At 38.5% G+C, this 22,786-nt stretch overlaps 1 protein-coding gene across 15 annotated transcripts in view; it reads right to left on the bottom strand.

Moving 5' to 3' along the window:
• Nucleotides 1-4,899: 4,899 nt before the first annotated feature.
• R3HDM1 (R3H domain containing 1) overlaps nucleotides 4,900-22,786 on the bottom strand; it is a 125,759-nt gene continuing 107,872 nt past the window's right edge. For all 15 annotated transcript variants that reach the window (XM_077861498.1, XM_077861499.1, XM_077861503.1 and 12 more), the window contains 6 exons: nucleotides 21,285-21,388; nucleotides 19,130-19,302; nucleotides 10,400-10,544; nucleotides 7,539-7,621; nucleotides 6,979-7,063; nucleotides 4,900-6,248 (listed from right to left, as the gene is read on the bottom strand). In XM_077861498.1, the coding sequence (XP_077717624.1) occupies nucleotides 5,887-6,248; nucleotides 6,979-7,063; nucleotides 7,539-7,621; nucleotides 10,400-10,544; nucleotides 19,130-19,302; nucleotides 21,285-21,388 (952 nt within the window). In that variant the 3' untranslated portion in view covers nucleotides 4,900-5,886. The remainder of the gene's footprint in view (nucleotides 6,249-6,978; nucleotides 7,064-7,538; nucleotides 7,622-10,399; nucleotides 10,545-19,129; nucleotides 19,303-21,284; nucleotides 21,389-22,786) is intronic.

Raw genomic sequence — 22,786 nt, 5'->3', positions numbered from 1 at the left:
TCTCATCACCTAGAATATTAATAACCTCTTCCTCTCAGGATGTCTAGGCAAATCCCAGTTATAGCCATGTACTTTGAATTATTTCTCTGAAAATAGGGATGACTTAGTGCTTTGCTACTCCACATGTGGTTCTAGTACCAGCAACATCGACTTGGCAGTTTGTTAGACATGTGGGACTCAAGCCCTATCCCAGGCCTACTGAATTAGGATCTGCATTTTAAAAGATTACCCAGGGGAAAAAAATTACCCAGCTAGAGGATTTATATGCACATTTTATTCCACTTCCTTTTGTGACCAAACAGCACTGCCACAGCCTCAGTCATTAAGGAACCAAACTAAATGCCGAGAAAGCAGAGCACGGTATGTGTATCATCCTTCTATTCCAGCTCCCTGCCATCTCCTGACATCACTTAGTAGGAGAGTTCAAGATAGCAAAATGACCACAGCTGGAAGCTAAGATTCTTCTGATCCTCTCTTTGTCATTAAACAGACAACAAATATTTGTTGAACAACTAATAGGTGCTTGGGAATATAGCCACAAGCAAGATAGGCAAGATCTCTGATCTCATGGAACTTATATTCTAATGGTCGACCAAAAACAAAAGACCTAATAGTGGTAAATGATACGTAGAAAATTGAGATAAAGTGATAAAGAAGATTGCAGTTGGGTAGCTAATAAAGATCTCTCTGCTGATGACATATGAGAGATAAAGGAATTGGCAGAGTTCACGGGAAAAGCATTTCAGGTAGAGGGAACAAGTGCAGACAGCCTGGGTGGTATGGGATAAGATCAGAGACTAAAATGCAGATCAGAGCTCTGTAAGCCAGGATAAACATTGGCTATTTAATATTAGAAAGCAGGCAGCCTGGGTGGCTCAGTGGTTTAGCGCCGTCTTCAGCCCAGGGTGTGATCTTGGAGATCTGGAATTGAGTCCCAGGTCGGGCTCCCTGCTTGGAGCCTGCTTGTGTCTCTGCCTCTCTCTCTCTCTGTGTCTCTCATGAATAAATAAATAAAATCTTAAAAAAAAAATTACTAGAAAGCCATCGAAGGATTTTGGCAAGGCAATTATCTTTTAGATCATTCTGGCTATGCGAGGACATGGGAGCAAGAGTGGAAGCTGAGACTGGTCAGGAAGGGCACGTCAGTATTCACACATCGATAACGATAGCTTGGATTGGGTGGGGGTAATGAAGATGAAAATGTCAGCTTCAGGATTTGGTTGGGAGGCAGAGTCAATGGGACTTCTTGTGTATTTGTGTTTGTGGCAAATTGTTTCCAAAGATGGCTGCAGCCACATCTTTCATCCTCCACACTTTTTGGCACCTCCTTCTTCAAGAGGCGGAGTTTATTTCCTCTGCTGTGGGCTGGCTCCAAGACTTTGTTTTGCTAGTAGAATGCAAAAGAAATGACATTCTGGGACTCCAAGACCAGGTCTTAAGAGGCCTTTAATTATTCAGCCATTAAAAAAAACCCAAAAACAAAAAAACAAAAAAAAAAAAAAAGAAAGAAAGAAAAAAAAAGAAGGAAATTCTGCCATTTGTAACAACATAGATGAACCTTGAGGGGATTGTGTTAAATAAAATGTCAAAGAAAGACAAATACTGTATGATCAATCTCACTTATATGTAGAATCTAAAAAAACCCATACTTACAGAAACCAGGCACCTTGGGGTGGGGAGGAGGCAATGGGTAAACTCTGTTGTAAAATGAATAAGTTCTGGAGAGCTAACGTACAGCGTGGTAACTATATGTAAGCCCCGGCTATGCTGTTGGAGTAGCTACGTGGACAGAGCATCCTTGGAGAGTGAAATACCTCGAGTGTCCACATAGAAAACTGAGGCATCACATCATATTGGGGAGTCAGCCCCTGGACTTCAGATGTGAATGACACCACTTTGGAACTTTCAGCCCAACCCATCCTGAGCTGAGGGCTGCTAATTTCAGGTAGAGAGGAGCCAAGTCAATCTTTCTGAGGTCTGCCTTCAAAGCACACAATTCTGGGTGGTTCGTTAAACAGCAAACAGTCTGGGATTTTTTTTTTTGGGGGGGCGGTGCTGGGGAGATTACGTAGCTAATTTATCTATTTCAATGCTTCCCCCTCCTTTTCAAAGAACTAACTTTTATCAGTTTTTGGATTCAGAAGTTCCTACTGTCTTTCCTTATACACTTCCAATATTCTTATGCTGGTGAAATCAAGCCAAAATGATTCCAAGGGTAGACACTAAAGGGAGAAAGAACTAATATGTCATATGCAGCCTGAGTATATGTAGGCATGAGGTAGATAAAAGTGCCACCATACCTCCTGTTTCTGGACTGGTGAAGGCCTATAGACTTCATGTGTTCATGTGAGCTTCTGAGTTTCTTTTAGCATCAACTCATAATGGGACAGGGGATCTGGCTTCCTCACAAAAGCCCTGAGGCTAGCCTCTGCTGATATCTTACATCTGCAGTTTTTCTGTTGCTGATGACATGTGGAGAACCCAACTTTTGCAGCTGCCTGAGGTAGCTGTGGATGTATTGGCTTTGACTCTTCTCAAGCCACTCAGGCACTGTGGTTCTCCTGAGGCCTGTGTTTCCACACTAGTCACAGGCTGCAGGTCCTTCCTGGTGGGAAAAAACAATGGCTTAGCTTGGGTGAGGGTTCAGACACCTATTTTGTTGTCAGCTCAGATGACAATTATTAATTACTGCTGGCACCACGGCAAACACTTTTTGTGCTTTAGGTTCACAAACACATACCTAATATATTCATGTTCTTCATGGACCAAGTGCCTAAAAACATTAAGCCATATTCTCATTTTTCTAATACAGTAGCAAAAGTGGACAAAAAAAAAAGTGGTCACTTATAAAGTGACCTCTATCATTCCCAAAGGACTGCTGGAGCTGCTATTATTGGCATAGTTAAGAATGGCCTGTTTTGGGATCCCTGGGTGGCTCAGTGGTTTAGTGCCTGTCTTCAGCCCAGGGTGTGATCCTGGAGTCCCAGGGTCGAGTCCCACATCGGGCTCCTGCATGGAGCCTGCTTCTCCCTCTGCCTGTGTCTCTGCTTCTCTCTCTCGTGTATCTCTCATGAATAAATAAAATCTTAAAAAAAAAAAAAAAAAGAATGGACTGTTTTTTTTTTTTTTAGAATGGACTGTTTTATTGGTAAAAGTACTACATGTCCCTAAATATGGTCAGTGCTCTGGGAAAATCCACAGCCAAGGCTGTGGGACATTTGAAGCTGTCTTTAGGAAGGTTTAAAGTCTGGGCCAAATCACATCTTAAAAGCTTCCTGTATGTGCTTCTTCTTCCCACCATTTTTCTGTAGGTGAAATCAGATTCTGGAGGATCAAAAAGAACAGAGGAATATAGCCCAGGGAATGTGTGCATATTTTTGTAATGTGGGCGGTTGGCAATTTCAGTAGTATTCCCATGTGACTGTCAGGGAATTGCAGGGGTGGTAGGCGGATGGCTAAGAGCTGACTTCATAATAGCTTTGCTCTGGTTTCTGACCTATTTTCTCTGGGGAGGGTAAACCAAGGGCTGAAAGAAAAAACAGATTTTAATGTATAGTATGGTGACTACAGTTAATAATACCATATTGTATATTTGAAAGTAGCTAAGAGAATATGTTTTAAAAGTTATCACACATAAAGGGTGTGTGTGGGGCTCAGTTAGTTAAGCAGCTCTTGATTTTGGTTCAAGTCATGATCTCAGGGTTGTGAGACTGAGCCCTGTGATGGGTTCTGCTCTGGGCGTGGAGTCTGCTTAAGATTCGCTCTCTCCTTCTGCTGGACCCCTATGGATGCAGGTTCTCTCTCTCAAAAGAAGTTCTCATCACACAATAAAATTGATAACTATATGAGGTGATGGATATTAGCTAGACATTGTGATCATTTTGCAATACATATAAATATCATCATGTTGTATACCTGAAACTAATATAACATTGTATGTCAATTATATCTCAATCAAAAAAAAAAAAAAACAACAACCCACTTACATTTACCAGGAATCTTACTGCAGAAGTTACATATTCAGAGAATTGAAATAACCCCAAAGGTTTTAGTTTTTTTGGTCTCCATCCCCCATGTATGACTGAGTAATGATTCTTGCTGCAGTGATGGCCCTAACTGTGCATCCTCTCCTTTGACTCTCTCCAGTCAAAAATAATAAAAATTCAATGGGCCGTGGAAATGAGGCACTTTCACGGTGCTCATTCTTACTTCTTCCTCTGTGCAAGGCTCCTTAATTTGACATGATTCAAAGGCAGCTCCAACTTCTCCCAGGAGTACAATATTCAACATCAGGATGTACCAGCTTTTGGGGAGGCCTGGGATTCCCTGAGATCAAGTTGGACTTTGCAAAAGCTTTAGAGTGAGTGAACATCTGCCCCAGAGTCTGGTAACACCTGTTGCTCTTGAGTTGCAAAAAACCTGTTGTTTTCTGGGCTGGAAGCAAACCAGGCTCCAGGCAAGTTGCAGATGGCAGACACTCCCACCTTTTGGGTTTCCCAAGCACTTTGTGCTCAGCTTGCAAACAGAGAAAGCTTTCTATAAAGCATTTGAGCTAACCTGGACAAATGGTTGCTCAATTTATCTGCTAAAACCACAGATTCTTCATCCAGCTAAACATAATGTTCTCTTTTTTAAAAAGTTGTCTGACTTTAAGTATATTTATACTCAAAACTGTCTTTAGTTGATTGGTATTAACTTTATGATAGAACAAAATGACGTGAATCATACCCACAGGAATCACTCCCACTGAGAAAGCGATGCTTTGTAGGACTTTCATAAAATGAGTGTGTTTACTGTCTACCATCTTTTGTAAATCTAAAATTGAAATATTTAAGACAGGTTAAGTCTTCAATACCGATTAAAAAGGTGTTTTTTAATTTACAAAAGACAAAATGGGTCTATATTTGTAAACATTTATTCTCTTGAACTGAAAAAGGCTTGCATCAGCACACATTGTACAGCCTTGCAAATTACACAGAAATTGAAAAAAAGGTTCCTTGTTCATAAGTGCAATGAATCTTTGATGTCCAGTGATCCGCTGCAAACAATGAAAACAAATTTTAAACCACTTAAGAAGTTTCCAGCACTCATCAAATGCATTTCCTTAGGTGACAAAAAATCCACAAGGAGGGGAATGCAAATTAGTGGCATTTAGTTATCAGAGGGAGGCTTAAAAAAAAAAAAGTGGAAGTATTTTCCTGCTTAAAATGATTCCTATTCCCCTTTGAATCTAAGTGGTTTGATTAAGAAGTGTTAAGAACATAATTTACTTTACACTTAATGTTCATACTACCTGAATGAATAAGAAAAGGACCCTACAAGGGAGCTCTGTATTTTCTGAAACTTGTTTGTGTTTAGAGATACAGGGGAAGAGTAATCTTCTATTTGTGGGCTCTCCTTAGGCACCCTCCAGCCCCCCAAAAAGACAGTACATGGTTTTGACTTGGTTATTCCACTCCTGCATTCTTTTCCCCCCAAATTCTATGTTGGGTCACATTGTGCTGGCTGCAAAAAAGAAATACAGGTTGCAACTGGTTGTAATCACTTTGAAGAATAATTTGCTGTACAATAGAGCTTTGGATCTGATACAAGAATTCAGAAATATAAAACAAAATAACTATAAAAGTTAGGAGGCATTTGAACAGCATTTCCTCAGAAAAAGCTGCTAACTCTGTATCATTCCGATGTGGATTCCTAAAGTCATTTGGGGTGAAATGTGTAATTCTCCCCTTTTGCTGGATCACTGGCCTGTCTTCAAAAGCTATAACGCCATGACCACACGTCCTAGGAGTCTCTATCATGTTAACAGAAGCTCCAAATACCAAGCCAATTAAAGATGGGTGAGGACAGGGGAATCATAAAGGCCAAGGGTCCGGGGTGGCTCTGTTACTGAGAACTTGCCCTTTCCAGAATGTGAAAGTCATAGTGCTTCTTGCTTGTTCTCAGCTTAAACTTGTTAACCGAGTTAATTTGTTTCTTCAATGCATTCTGTGCAGCTGAAATGGAGGGGAATGTGGCTAAGACGGTATATGTGGAGGCCAAGTCACTGGGCTTAGAGCGTTCAGGGTTGACGGCGTTGTCCCCGCTGCCACAGCAGAGTGGGTGACGACGCAGCTGGGGCTGGGATTGAGGGTCCCGGAGCCACCGGATCTTGGCGCCAATTTTAAAGAGTTCCCCAAAAAGCTTCTCTGCTTCCATGCGAGTTATTCCATCTGGTAGTTCAGTAATTTCCAAGACCTTCCCAACAACTAGAATGGAAAAGGTATAGAATTACTAATCCCTGTTACCAAAATGGTGGGCAGAAAATACTAAAGGCCCAAATATGATGTAAGAAATGAATGGGATTTTGTGAAGCCATTCAAACCCACAAAAATACAATTACGGCCATCTTTTAAATCATTCCTACTGATCCCTAAGGCAGGGGGTATAGAGCTATTGGTACTAAACTACCCACCTCAGTCTTTCCTGATCGCCGTACATAGAAAATACAGCATTGTATAGTAGATCCCCTTAGTTAGGTGTGTGATCTTGGGCTGTTTCCCAAACTTCCCATTCTCATTGTAAAATAAACATAACAGCACTTGCTGTAGCCACCCAAGGCTGTGGAGTACATAATTGAAAGTGCTCTGCCACAGAAAGGCAGTTATTTGTTCATCAGACTATGTCTATGTGGGTGTACGGACTACTTCCTTTCTCCACAAATACAGAGGCAAAGAATATCATTCTATCTGTTCCTTTCACACAGAACTTTCCCCTTTGGTCCCTGCATCCCTCCTAAATCCACCAGTACCTTACTGCACTCTGAAATCTGAAATGAGACAATTAAAAGAACACATTTTAAGAGCCCTATTATAGATGGCATAACTTCCTGTAATGTTGTGAAGGACTTTAGGAAGCAGAGGACCCATTTCTGTTTAAAGACTGCTGAACTGGTCAACAGTTTGTAGAACCACATCCAATTGCCTCTCAGGGACATACCTGCTTCTCCTGCACCAAGGTCAGTGGATGCAGCTTTTTTAGCTTGTTTCCTTCCTCGATTTCCATGCCTATTGCCAGATTGACCCTGAAGACCCACAAACAGATGAAAAATAAGGTTAAGAATGCTGAAAAATGTGTGACTGTAATGTTTAAACACTTAACACCTAAAGATACTCAGTCTGGGTTTTGTACTTCAACAGAAAAAAATCCAATCCCAGCCCCTGTGCAATGGCATTCCTGTCCCTCACTATGACCAGACACTTGCATAAGCAAGGGTGCCCTAATGCCTCAGCCACACCTTCCCCCACCCCTCATTTTTGGACAGCACTAGAGCATGACTGCTCAAGCAAACAGCACACCACCATCTCCCTTGTCTGCTCGCAGGGGGGCCAGACCCAGGCTCAATGCAGCCAGACAACACTGATAAATTCGCTGGCTGAGGCACACAGGTCTCCCTTGTGTAGCGCCAACAGGTGGACCCAGGGCCTGCTACACTCTCTGCAACACAAGTATGATGTTCTGCCAACAAAGCCTAGGTCGTCAGACCGCGAGCTTTACACCTGTTGGGTTGGAATGTGTCCGTGCAGAACAGCAGGAGGGTTGTACTGCAGAGGCTGGCCAAGTAATGGATATCTGGCATCTCCTGAAAGTCAATAAAAAAACATCTTTACATTTTTCTCTGCTCAGGTATAAAAGTATTTCCCAAAGTTTTCTAAAATGTCCAAAAGAGTTAAGATGCGTAGGGGAAACACATTTGGTAGAATAAAAAAGTGTAGGTCCTGACATATTTTTAAAAAGAATTAAAAGTTTCCGTTTTCCTAAAGAGCTGGGGTAAACTTCTGAGAGGTGTAAGGACAAATAACAGTGGCTATGGAGGAAGGAAAGTGGTGGGAACTATGTAGACAGGGGATAGGATGGAGAGAAACTTCCCTAATTTACATTGACATTCCATATGCGATCCTCCAAAATAACTGTAATACACATTCCACCCAATTGAGATGCTAAAATCCACGTTTTCTATGATGATTAAAAATTAATATACTTTACATTTTAGGAAAAGAAAAAAATCCTGGAAAAACAGTAAGCTCTCTACTTCTCTAAAGTCACTACTTTTTTTGAAAAATACTTTTTTAAAAAAAGATTTTATTTATTCATGAGAGACACAGAGAGAGAGGCAGAGACAGATCCCAGGGTCCTGGGATTGAGTCCCGCATCAGGTTCCCTGCAGGGAGCCTGCTTCTTCCTCTGCCTATGTCTCTGCCTCTTTCTCTGTGTCTCTCATGAATGAATAAATAAATCTTTTTATTTATTTATTTATTTATTTTTTATTTATTTTTATTTTTTTAAAATAAATCTTAAAAAAAACTTAAAAAAAAGGGACGCCTTTCTGAAATAAATAAATAAATCTTAAAAAATGTTTCTTAAATTCTCATTTTATTTTATCCATAAGCTCCCCAATTCAGCATATTCTGTATTTGGAGAGGGACTATGCATAGGTGCTAGAAAAACACTTCAGGGAATCATATATCCCTTCTCTTGAAAGCTTCGTAACAGAAAAGCAAGGTGCAGACCTTCCCCTACTCCATGGAGCTCTTTTCAGATGAACAACAGTGTGAAGGTGCTAGGCCAGCTCTCTGGCAGGACAGATTTGCTCCTTCTCAAGCACTATTTGAAGGGCAGATATGCCATGATGGCTTAACGTTGAGATCAGAGAAGCATGAAGATGCATAAAAAACAATTGCAAGAAAGTCAGAGTTAAGTTTAGGCCTATGGAGCAGTATTCTTTTGAAATACAGAGATGAACTATAGACAGCAGTAATCAAAATAAAATAAGGTGGATATATATGTTGTTGTGCAAGTCTGCATAGACATGCTTTCATTTTTCTCGGGTAAATACCTAGAAGTGGATTTGCTGCATTGCAAAGTAAGTGATCAGCTTTGTAAGAAACTAAAATCTTTTTCTAAAGTGGCTTTAAGATTTTACACCTCTACACCAATGTGCAAGAATTTGAACTGTTCTGTAACTTCACCTACATGCAGTGGTGTTAATCTTTTTGATTATGTCCATGCTAGTGGGGCAAAGTGATATGTCATTTGGATTTTTATATTCTTTTCCCTAATGAATAATAAATGATGTTGAGCACCTTCTCAAAGATTTACTAGACATTTGTGTATCTTCTTTTTTGAAATGCCTATATAACTTTTTCTTTAATTAAAAATATTTTTTTTAAATTAAGTAATCTCTATGCCCAGCATGTGGCTCAAACTCATGACCCCAAGATCAAGAGTCACATGCTCTACAAACTGAGCCAGCCAAGTGCTGCCTGCCTCCCCAACCTTTTTAAATGGGAGTATAGTTGACACACAATGCTACATTAGTCTCAGGTGTACAACACAGTGGTTAGACAAGTTATATGTTATGCTACACCAATCACGAGTGTACAATGCTATTATAATACCACCGAGTATATTCCCTATGCTGTACTTCCTATCCCTGTGACTTATTCATTCCATAACTGGAAGTTTGTATCTCCCACTCCTCTTTGCATAACCTGTTTTTTAAAATCATTCACTGTACTGTGAATATTTCTTCTTTTAACAATTCTTTAAAACATGATTTGTGGATAACTACATAGTATTCCTTATATAGATAAACCAAATCTAATCCTTACTAATGGACATTTAGGTTTTGCATTTTTCTGCTATAGACCAAACTCTTCTGTGGACAAATTGTTGTGTGCACTATTCTTAGGATAAATTCCAGAAAAGAAAATCAATATTTTCCATATTATTTTATAATCATCCATTTGCTATTTGTTCCTCCAACTAGACTGAGAGGGTCAGTGAGGATGAGGACTTCATCTTATTCATTTCTGTATGTCACGGGCACAATGAGGCCCTCAATGAAGCCTCAATAATAAGTTGAATACACTTTTGAATAAACTCTTGATATACACTACTGTAATAAAGACATTAGAAATAAAAAACAAATTTATGGATTTATAGCATCATGCATTACTACTATAGAGAAACGGAGTCTAAGGCTAGTAAGTTAAAGTCATTTTAACTCTAACACATAAGTAATTATTTAATGGAAGTAATTACTAAGATAGTAATCATTAACTAGTGATGAAACACTAAGGTTAAGAGAGCATACGGTAATAAACAAATATGCCCAGGGGAAGATGAAAATGCAGTCCTGTGGAGAACTGAAAGCATTACCAAAGGAAATCACAAAGTGATTGGGAAGGGATGTCTTTTATCTTCAATTTTTTAAAAAAATTTTAGTTCCAGTGTAGTTAACATACAGTGTTACATGAGTTTCAGAGGTACAATACAGTGATTCAACAGTTCCATCCAACATCCAGGGGAAGGGATGCCCTAGAGTCCTCTGAGGCTGTGACTAATTTCGTGCACTTACCTTGCCCCGGTACGAAAGGTCTAGAAAACTGAGGTATGATGGAAAGGGGTGGTCCAGAGGGACGGACAGTTTTCAGAGTGGTCAGCTGAGCTGGTGCTGGCGACTGAGCTGGTGAAATAATGGGACTACTGAGTTGAGGGCTGTGCTGTAATCATATCAAAAAAATTGGTTAGCATTTTAGTCACTTTCTTGCAAATTAACTTTTGAACAAAATTTCTTATTTTTTTGATTACAAATACGTACTTGTTTTTTAAAAAATCATAACATAAAAATTTATAATTTTCAACTCCCAAAGATAAACACTGGAACAGACTGTTTCTATGTATATGCATTCATACGTCTATGTTTCACAAAAACAGAAGTAGACTATACATCGTATTTTTGAATCTTGACTTTTGTATCTGGATAGGAACATTCTCCATAAGAAAAAATACACATTTATCACATTCTTTTTGTCATGTTAAACTGTTTATATAATATAGATTTGTTTAAGAGATATTTTATTTATTTATTCATGAGAGACACAGAGAGAGACTGAGAGGCAGAGACAAAGGCAGAGGGAGAAGCAGGCTCCAAGCAGGGAGCCTGACGTGGGACTCAATCCTGGGTCTCCGGGATCACGCTCTGTTCTTCGAAGGTGGCGCTAAACTGCTGAGCCACCCAGCCTGCCCCTAACATTTCATTTTTTTTTTAAATTTTATTTATTTATTTATGATAGGCACACAGTGAGAGAGAGAGAAGCAGAGACATAGGCAGAGGGAGAAGCAGGCTCCATGCACCGGGAGCCCGATGTGGGATTCGATCCTGGGTCTCCAGGATCGCGCCCTGGGCCAAAGGCAGGAGCTAAACCGCTGCGCCACCCAGGGATCCCCTAACATTTCATTTTTAAACATCTTATCCCTAAAGAAGTTACCAAATATATTACAAAGAATTCTCAGATTTCTCAAATATTATTTTCTTATATTTTTATATAATTCTCCCTGTATATTTTCAAATCTTTACCTCTTTCTATATATATTGTATATACTGATTTTTTTCCAAACTATTTGAGAATGAGTTGCTTACAATATGTCATCCCTTAATAACTTTGTGTCTTTTTCCTAAAAACAAGGACATTTTATATAAGTAAGAGTCAAATCGTCAAAATCTATATAAATGTGATATATAAAAAAAAATGTGATATATGCAGTGGAGTGTTTAGGAACATTTGAAATAAAGATGTTTCTAAGAAAAGTCCTAGAAAAAAAAAAAAGGATCCAAATCAGGCACTTAACAATACAGCAATATTATGTAATCTGTGATTTATTCAAATTTCACCAATTGTTCTACTAACATACCTTATAGCAAAACAACAAAAAAACCTTTGAAAAACCAAAAAAAAAAAAAACCCTCCAAAAACCAAAACCAAAAAAACAAAACAAAACCAAAAAACAACAAAAAACCAAAAACCCAAACAAAAAACCTCCCTTTATAGTCCAGAATCAAAAGGTGCATTTAGTTGTCATGTGTCTTTCATCTTTTCTTTTCCTTTCTTTTTTGAAGTAGTACAGGGCTGGAACTCAATTCATAGCCCTGAGATCAAGACCTGAGCTGAAATCAAGAGTTGGATGCTTAACTGACTGAGCCACCCAGGTGTCCCTTTTTCTTTTAAATCTGGAACAGAGTCTTAGTCTTTTTTTTCTCTCATGACTTTGGCCTTTTTGAAGATCAGTTTCTGAAGGTCATTTTGATTATCAGTTATTTTGCAGAATGTCCCTCAATTTGAATTTGCTGCTGCTTCCTCATTCCCAAATTCATAATATACATTTGGGTAAGCAGTGCTACAGAAGGGATATGGGGTCTTCTCACTGCACTGTGAGAGGAACCTGAGGTCCACATGTCAACACAGTCCTGGTGAGGTATACTTCCCATCACTTGGGTAAGGTGGTGTCTGCCAGGTTCCTTTGTTGTGAGGTTATTATTTTTTTCTAAGGGTCTTAGGAGGAGATCATATTATCTGTAAACAGAAAATTTTACTTCTTCCTTTGCAATTTGGATGCTTTTTATTTCTTTTTCTGGTCTAATGGCTCTAGGTAGAACTTCGAGGACAATGCTGGCTGACATGCACCTTTTAAAATCTGTTAAGAATAAACTTAACAGTGGGATCCCTGGGTGGCTCAGTGGTTTAGCGCCTGCCTTCGGCTCAGGGCGTGATCCTGGAGTCCCGGGATCGAGTCCTGCGTTGGGCTCCCTGCATGGAGCCTGCTTCTCCCTCTGCCTGTGTCCCTGCCTCTCTCTGTCTCTCTCATGAATAAATGAATAAAATCTTAAAAAAAAAAAAAAAAAAGAATGAACTTGTAGCCTAACGTATAGATAGATGGTCTACCCAGGGATATGTCCCATGTACTCAGGAAGACTATGCATGCTGTTGTCAGGTAGAGTGTTCTTTACATGAGACGGATGTAGTTGTGTTTAATTCTCCATTTCTTCACTTAACTCTTGCCTGATTGTGGCATCCATTATTGAGAACGGGGCACTAAAGTTTCTAAGTATTATGTGATGGTCTTTTATCAGGTAAGCAATTATTAGGTTCATATAATCAGGTTTATAACAATTATACCTTCTTGCTGTATTGAATTTCTGTATCTTGAAAATTTTTTGGATCTAGAGTCTTAACTTTGTTTATTGTTAGCAATAACAACCCCTATTCTCTTCTGGTTACTATTTTCATGGAATATCTTTTTGCATTCTTTCATTTTCAATTCATTTGTGTCGTTGGACTTAGAGTAAGTCTCTTATAGACAGCATAGTTAGATCAGGTGGTTTTATCCATTCTGCCAATCTCTGTCTTTACAGTTAAAATAACGACTGATAAACAGAGACTTCCACGCCCTGGGCTGAAGGCGGGGCTAAACTGCCTAGTCACCCGGGCTGCCCCCTACTAATTCTTTTAAGTGCATTAGTCTCTTAAATTATGTAGAAAACAAAATTTGGAGTTACAAATCAAAGTTATAACACTACCTTTCAGACAATGTTTTAAAAAATATTTAAGTGCATTAGTCTCTCAAATTACATAGAAAGTAAAAAGTAGAGCTATGGACCTTTGGTACAATACTACTAGTTTTTAGGGATCCCTGGGTGGCGCAGCGGTTTAGCGCCTGCCTTTGGCCCAGGGCGCGATCCTGGAGACCCGGGATCGAATCCCACGTCGGGCTCCCGGTGCATGGAGCCTGCTTCTCCCTCTGCCTATGTCTCTGCCCCTCTCTCTCTCTATCATAAATAAGTAAAAATTAAAAAAAAAAACCAAACAATACTACTAGCTTTTATAATTGCTCATGTATTTAACTTAAATGAGAACTTTATTTCTTCATATAGCTTTGTCTTACTATCTAGTGTTCCTTTTATTTCACTCTGCAGGACTCCTTTGAGAATTTCTTGCAGGGTAGGTTTCAGTTTTTATCTGGGGATTTTCATTTCTACCTCATTTTTGGAGGGTAGTTTTGCCAGATACAGGATTCTTGGTTAACATTTTTTTTTTTTCCTTAAGCACTTTGAATACTCTGGACTGCTGCCTCTGACCTCCAGTTTCTTTCTTTTCTTTTAAAAAGACTTTATTTATTTGACAGAGGGAGGGCAAGCACGAGCAGGAGAGTGGCAGAGGGAGAGGGAGAAGCAAGGGAACCTCAGGTGGGGTTCAAACCCAGGACCCTGGGATCATAACCTGAGCTGAAGGCAACTGCTTAGCTGACTGAGCCACCCAGGCACTCCTGACCTCCAGTTTCTGATGAGAAATCTGCTGATAGGGGCACCTGGGTGGCTCAGTGGTTGAGCATCTGCCTTAGGCTCAGGTTGTGATCCTAGGGTCCTGGGATCAAGTTCTGCATCAGGCCACCTGTGGGGAGCCTGCTTCTCCCTCTGCCTATGTCTCTGCGCCCCCCTCTCTCTGTGTCTCTCATGAACAAATAAAAAAGTATATTTTTTTCTGCTGAAAATATTTTTGAAGATCTTTTACATGGGACAAGTTGTTTCTTTCCTGCTGTTTTTAATATTGTCTTTATTTTTTGAAAACTGATTATATTGTGTCTTGGTGTGTCTATTTTGAGAATTCTTATCTGGAGTTTGTCAAGCTGCTTGATGTTTCTATTCATATCTTTTATCAAATTTGTTAAGTTTTCAACCATTAGTTCTGCAAATATTTTCTCTTCTCCTTTTGGAACAACCACAATGTGTATGTTGGTCAACTTGCTAGTGTCCCACAGGTCCCTTAGGCTCTGTTCACTTTTATTCATTCTTTTTTGTGTTTTCTTCAGACTTGATCATTTTTACTATCCTGTCCTCAAGTTCTCTGATTCTTTCTTCAGCCTGTTTACATCTGCCACTGAACTCCTCCTGTCAACTTTTCATTTCAGTTATTATATTTTCGGCTCCAGAATATATTTCTGGCTTCTTTTTAGGTTTTCTATCTCTTTATTGGTATTTCCATTTTGTTCACACATTGTTTTCTTGTCTTTCTCTATATCTTTCTATAGTTCTTTGGGCAACCCAAAGATAGCTGTTTTAAGATCTTTGTCTAGAAAATCTGTCATCAGGTGTTTTTTTTAGGGACAATTTATGTTGACTCCCCCCCCCCCCCCCCCCGAATGGGCCATGCTGTCCCATTTCTTTGCATGCCTTGTGGCTCTGTTGAAAACTAGACATTTGGATCTATCAATGTGGTTACTGGATATTAGATTCTTCCCCCTTCCCAGGCTTTGTTGTATTCTGTTGTTGTTATGGTTTTTGTTTATTGACTGTTGCAGGCTGTCACTGTGTCAAAGATTGGCCTGAAGTATACCCCTGAGGTTTTCTTAGGGTTTGGCTTGTGCCTTTCCCTGGGCATGTGCTCTATATATTCAGTTGCTTTTGTCCTGGTCCTTACTGTGTGTGTCCTGGTCCCAAAATAGATTCAAAGAGAAAAATGAAGGGAGGAAAAACAGGGTTCTAGCCCTTTAAGTCCCTCAGAAGTGTGTGTGTATGTGTATGGGGGATAGAGAGATCTGCAATAATGTGGGGAGGTGCAACAATAATGGTTACTGTCCCCTTTTCTACACCTCTGTGATCAGAAGCAGAGACCTAGGATGATAACACAAATCCTTTTTATTTGAAGGACAGGGTCCTTTTTGACCATCCTGGCTCCTCCTGTAAGCTACTCTAGGAACAACATGCACAGTTGCCTGTCAGGGGTTGGGGGTAAAAGATAGGCAGCTGCTATTGGGGTAAAAGCTGAATTTGACTGAATTTAATTGCAATTTATCACCCAAGCTTTTCCCTGGCAGTTCCAAGCCTTCAAAAGATTCTAAACTTAAAACTTACATCAGACAGTTTCTGCCAGTACAAGTATTTCTAGGTAGAAAGACTCTTGATGCTTCCTACTCTGCCACTTTTCCTAGAATCCTCTCTCCTCTGGTGATGATTCTTGCCTTGTGGTTTCCAGGTGGTGATTTTCTAATTTTATCATTCTTTCTATATTTATTAGTTCACATTTTGCTGTAAAGAAGAGCTTCACTTTCCCCCCATTTATTCATTTATATCAGTATGGACTCATGGATTCGATTTTATTCAATGGGTGATCATCCATTTCTAATTATTTTATTCCCAAAGTATTCATGGCAGGTCCTGTGTCCCCTGACACATCTCCAACATCCTTTAAGGTACTTCATTACTTTCTGGCTCAGCAACATGTTCCAGAATCATCTTGTACTTTTCCCTGAATGAATCCTGGCAACAGCATTTTCACTAAGGAAGCCTGGTTGCTTTTAGCAGAGAATGGTATTTAGAAACTACCATTTGGGAAGTAGGTGTATCCCATTCTTTTTAGTACATACACTTAAGATATTTTCCTAAATGGTATAGTAATTTATTTAATCAGTTTATCACTGTTGAACATCAAGATATATTTAGATTTTCAATGTTATAGCAGGCAAGAATATCTGTGTATACAGATTTGTTTACTGTTTGTAAATGTTTGTTCCACAGTTTTTACTGGACAAAGTTCTAGAAGTAAATTTGTGGATCAAAGGCTATGTACCTTCCACATTAAATGTTCTTTAAATTTGAGTACAGTTGACAGTTACATTAGTTTCAGGTGTACAACACAGTGATTCAACTTCTCTATATGTTATGCTATAATCACAAGTAAAGCTACCATCTGTCACCATACAGTGCTATTACACTTATCACTGACTATATTCCTTATGCTGAGCCTTTCACCCCATGACTTATTTATTCCATATTACTGTATCGTCTGTATCTCCCACACTCGCCTTCATCTATTTTGTCTACCTCCCCATCTCCCTTACCTCTGGTAATCATCAGTTTATTCTATGTATTTATAGGTCTGATTCTGTTTTTTGTTTATTCGTTTTGTTTTTAGCTTCCACATGAGTGAAATCATATGCTATCTGTTTCTCAGTCTGACTTATTTCACCTAACATATTGCCCTCTAAGTCCCTCCATGTTGTTGCAGATGGCAAGATCTCATCCTTTTTTGTGGTTGAGTAATATTCCATTGTTGTAACATTCCATTGTTTATACATATCACACCTTCCTTATCTATTCATCTACCAGTGTACATTTAGGTTGCTTCCATATCTTGGCTATTGTAAACAATGATGCAATAAATACAGAGCTGCTTTTTTGAATTAGTGTTTTCATTTTCTTTAGATAAATATCCGATAGAATTACTAAATCACATGGTATTTCTATTTTTAGTTTTTTGAGTAAAGTCCATACTGTTTTCCACAGTGGCTGTGCCAGGTTGCATTCCCACCAACAGTGTACAAGGGTTCCTTTTTTCCCCACATCCTCACTGATACCTGCTATTTCTGGTCTTTGTAATTTTTGCCATTCTGAGAGGTGTAAGGTGACATCTCATTGTGGTTTTGATTTCTATTTCCCTGATGAGTGATGTTGAACATCTTTTCATGTATGTCCTCTTTGGAAAAATGTCTATTGAAGTCTTTGGCCCAATTTTTAATTGGATTGTTTGTGGTTTTGGTGTTGAGTTGCTATGAGCCTTCTACATTTTCAGAAATGGTATTAAACTGCCTCCAAAAAGAGTTCTATCAATTTGCAGTGCCACCAGGAATGTACAGGAGAGTTTGTAACTGGATAACTCTGCAAATTATTAGTCTTCCTAAAATTTCCCAATTATATAGATAAAAAATATTTTTGTATTTTCATCTGAATAATGGCCATGGGCTATTTAAAGTTTATGAGCTAGCCTATGAATGACGTTTGCCCTTTATATTCTGCTATGATTTTGTCATGTGCATTGAAATATTTATTCAGTTCATCTTTAAAAAGTATTTATTTATTAATATTTTCTTTCAGGATTTTATTTTAGTTTACATAATCTCTATATCCAATGTGGGGCTCGAATTCATGATCCCAAGATCAGGAGCTGGATGCCCTTCAGAATGAGCCAGCCCGGTGCCACTAAAAAATATTTTTAAAACCTTTCAATGCTGTAAACTTTCAAGTATATAAAAGCAGAAAAACAGAATTAACTTCCATGAACTCATCACACAGCTTTGATTGTGTTTTCCCATTTTGTCCCTTCTAAAGAGTTTTTTTTTTCTAAAGAGTTTTTAGCAAATCTCAGATATCACAGCATTTCACTTGCAAATATTTTAGTATATAATTATTTTTAAATAAATATTTTTATCTTTTAAAAAAATATTTTTATCTGGAGGAACTATGATTTTTTTTTTAAAGTGGGCTCCACACCCAGCAGGGAGCCCAACGTGAAGCTTGAACTCACGACCCTGAGATCAAGAGTTGAAGATCCAACCAACTGAGCCACCCAGGCACCCCAGGAACTATTATTTTTTTAAAAAATTGTCACACTAACATAATTAACATATTTAAATATCCTCTCAATGCTGAAAAATGTCTTTTGAGTGTTTAATATCCAAGGAAGATCCACATGTTGCATCTGATTACAACTCCTAAGTATTTTTAATCTATGAAATACTCAGCCTTCATCTCAAAATGCTATGTATTTTTTAAATAAATAAGGCCATTTGCCGAGTAAAATATTCCACGGTTTGTTTTTCCCCCCTTCCTATATTTTCTGTAAATTGATAGCTAGATTTAGTGGCTTGGTTAGATTTAGGCTCAGTGTTTTTGATAAAATACATTGTAAGTGATGCTGTGTACTTCCTTCTATACCACATTAGGAGGCAAATAATATTTAGTTGACCTTCTTTCAGAGATCTTATAATTGATCAGTTCCTTCAAGTGTTCTCTGCTTAATCTATTTTAAATTCCCCATAAATCTTTTTCTAATGTTCTTGACATGTACTGATGATTTTGATCCATTATTTTAGCGAGACTTCAAAATGGTGATTTTTAAATTAAACCATTGCTTTTACATTTATTAATTGTATTTCTTCTACAATAAAGAGTATTGTAATGTAACCTTCTGGCTACACTAATAGTTCATGTGGAAAATGTAGGAAAACTACTCAATTTTCTTTATCAAATTTTAGATCTAGTATATCTTGATTTTTTAAATTAAAAATATTTTGAATATGCAAAAATTGAAAAATAATATTTGCTACTGAAAGAAATAGCATGGACATAGAGAATCTTCAAACTTCTTTACTAATCTGAGATTTCAAATTCAAAGTCAAGCCTTGTAAGGTCCATCTTATTTGACTAAAATGTTGAAAAGTCTAAAAATTATAATAAACAAAAGAAGCATCTTACCTGAACAATATTGTCTACATTGCTAAATTCCACACACTTCTGCCCTCTCTGGTGATCACAGTAATATTTGTTTTGTTTCCACTGCGGGGGTGAGTGGGCTCGAGATTGTGGATTGTTTGGTACATTGAGCTGCATCATCACCATTCCTCCACCAGGGGGCGGAGGTGGCACAGCTGAAAATCAGAGTTGGGACACTGCAGTCAGTATGCTTAACCAACTACGGGTATCTTTAAACAATAAGAAAATGGCAATAATTTCACATTTCCAAACAAAAACTTACTATCATATATGTGAGCCAGATTTAAGCCCTAGAGCTTCATGTTACAAGTGTTGTGTGTTTAAAAAGGCATTAATTAAACTAGGACTCTCTAGGCTTAAACATCTTACTTATTCTAAAAATAACAGGTCCATAGTTACTCAGAAAAGTCCAATTACCTACTACATGACCTAGCAGAGAGTAGCATATTTGAGATATTATCTATAAAAGTGTTTGATTTTAAAAATAAATTAGTTTTAAAACTGGCATTAAGTATTCAGAAGAAAAAGTTTGGGATGTAGGAATCAGTGTAATTTTAATACTCTGAATGTCCTGTAACTCTGGGGAAATCATTTAACCTCTTTTATTACATGTTGTCATCTGAAAAAGGCAGCAAAGACCTCCTTGGCTAACTTTCAAAAGTTCTGGTGATCACATACATGTACAAACACTTTGTTAATTGTATACTAAAGATAAACAGACTATTCTGTCTCCTGTGTACTAGTCTGCAGTACTACTAGTATTAGGCAGGTTTGTTGCATGCCACTCATCCCTTCAGGGTAAGGTATGGTAGGATTCTTTGCACCACAGCCACCAAAATGGTAGTTTCCAGTTCCCTAGAAATACAGCCAGCCTGACCGGCTAGGCAAACCACAGAGGGCTGACTGCTTAGGTACATTTTAAAGCTCTCCTCAACCACAGCAGCCTGTGCTGGATGCACACCAAGAGTCATTTATTTGATAATCACTAATTGTTTCTCTCTTTCTCAGAGATTTACATATGTCAAGAAATCATTGTAATAAAATATGGTGTCATGATAAAGAATTGTGTAAGACACTACGGAAGCAGAAAAAAGAAGCAACAAACTGTGGCTTAAGGACTAGAGAAGCCTTTGTAGAAGAGGTGATTTTTGAGTCAAACGTTAAGGATGACCAGGATTTTGGCAAATAGAAGGTGGATGGGCATTCCAGGCAGAGGGAGGAACAGGAAGACAAGTATCTTTGGCATGAAAAAGCATGGTACTTTCTCAAAACACACAGGAAGACAAGTATCTTTGGCATGAAAAAGCATGGTACTTTCTTACATGGTTTGACCTGAACATATAAGTATAAATAGGAGGCTTACTTGCTAGGAGTTTGGATGGGAAATCCATGTACCTTTCCAATTCAGCGGAGTGACCTAAAGAGACTTTTGTTTCAGGAACGTACTACTTGAAGAGAGTGTGTGTGTGTGTGTGTGTGTGTGTGTGTGTGTTGGGGAGGAGGAAAGTTGGTTGTGGGGGAAATATGAAATCAGCAAGATACTTGCTGCAAATAAGATGTGAAAAGACTGACCAAGAATGGTGGCAGAGGGGAAGGAAAGAAGGCATGAGATTTGAGGGAATGGTGGCAGCATGAATGTAAAAGGAGAGAAGAGAGGTGATGACGACTTTGAAAACTGTTCTGGTCCCTAGAAAGGAGGTGAGGTGAGGGGCGCAGGAAGAGGGAGAAGTATTAAATCTAAAGTGCCTTTGACACAACCAGGTAGGGATGTCCAATAGGCAGTTCACTATGTAGCCTCTTGGGAGGTGCTGGCAAAAAGCAGTTGTTGGAATCTGGGAGGTGAGTGCCTCACCTAGGGAAAGCATGAAGATGAAGGAAATGATCCCAGAGAGAATCAGTATTTATGAGGTGGGGAAGGAAGGAGAGTCTGAGGAAGAGAAACAGGATAGCAGTGTGGCAGTAGTAAAGCAGAAAAGGAAGAAGTATTCAGCAACTGTCAGCTCTGAATTTGCAAGGCATCCTAAATATCTTGGGTATATCTCAGCACATAACAAGGTGAAAACTGTGTTCTAGAAATGCCTACAAATGACTGCTTTTTTTCTCAGTTATTATTATTTTTTCTCAGTTATATTCATACCTGCACATTGGTGGCTTTGAAGCTGCTGGGAATTGCATGGTGAAGTAGTTCGAGGAAACTGTACTTGTTCTGATCCTGGATGTTGCAAGTAACCTACTGATGAGCTATGGGGGAAAAAAATCAGACAAACATAAAAACATAGCAAAGGGAGATGGAGAAGACTGTAAAGATTCTTTGAAAGAACAATCGTACAAATTTATTTAAATGAAATTATTTTCCAGATTGAGTAGGAGTAAAAATAAAATCTAACTTTATTGTCCATAAGTTATAATTATTTTTTGGATAAAAGTCTCTTTATGTTTATGACAATAATACTAATTCAAACATTTTTTTTTAATTAAAAAAAATTTTAAAGATGTTATTTATTTATTCATGAGAGACACACAGAGAGGGACAGAGACATAGGGAGATATAGGCTCACTGCCGGGAGCCTGATGCGGGACTTGATCCCAGAATCCCAGGATCATGACCTGAGCCGAAGGCAGACACTCAACCACTGAGCCGAGCCACCCAGGAGTCCCAATACTATTTTTTTTTTTTTTAAAACCACGAAGAAACTACTCCTAATTTCATTGCCCTTACTCTTTTTTTTTTTTTTTAAGATTTTTATTTATTCATGAGAAACAGAGAGAGAGGCAAAGACACAGGCAGAGGGAGAAGCAGGCTCCAAGTGGGACTTAATCCTGGGTCTGCAGGATGACGCCCTGGGGCAAAGGCGGTGCTAAACCGCAGAGCCCCCGCCCCTATTCTTTTTTAAAAAGATTTTATTGAGAGCAAGAGAGAGAGAGAGCACAAGCTGAGGGGCAGAGGGAAAGGAGAAACAGACTCCTTGCCCCGCAGGGAGCCTGATTGCATGACTCAATCCTTAAACCCCGGGATCATGACCTGACACCAAAGCAGACAAACTGAGCCACCCAAGCACCCTCATTGCTCTTACTCTTGTACAACTTATTCTAAATATGACTTTTTAATTATTCAAAGTTACTTAAAAAGGAAGAAAATAACTAACTTTACAAAGTGAAAGGGCAATTTATTTGGATCTCACTGAGCTTTATTTTCGAAAAGAGAATATGCAATTTGACGAGATTCAGAAAAATGTTTTGTTGCTTAAAATATGTACTAAGAATAAAGGAAACAGTAAAACATAATTCTAACATATTCTAACATAAAAACTGACAAAATTAAAGGCTGTTAGTATAAAACTATTGTTTTTTTCCTATATTTTTCAAGTTCATCTTTGAGATTCAAGCTAATATGAGATCTGTCACAATAGATCTTTAAAGTTTTCTGTTTAGCAAATTCTTTGAGGAAAATAGTTTTAGAGTGATACTATAAGTTCTTTCTGAGAATTCTACAGTAATCAGAATTCCTTTTTTTCTTTTTCTTTTTTTAAAGAAACCTCCACACCCAATGTGGAGCTTTAACTCAGAACTCCATCAAGAGTTGCATGCTCCACTGACTGTGCCAGGCAGGCGCCCCTCACATAATCAGAATCTTAATTT

The sequence above is a fragment of the Canis aureus genome, chromosome 20, assembly GCF_053574225.1.
Source record: "Canis aureus isolate CA01 chromosome 20, VMU_Caureus_v.1.0, whole genome shotgun sequence".
NCBI lineage: Eukaryota > Metazoa > Chordata > Mammalia > Carnivora > Canidae > Canis > Canis aureus.
The sequence above is the reverse complement of the archived record's forward strand: the minus strand, read 5'-3'. Positions and strand labels throughout refer to the sequence as shown.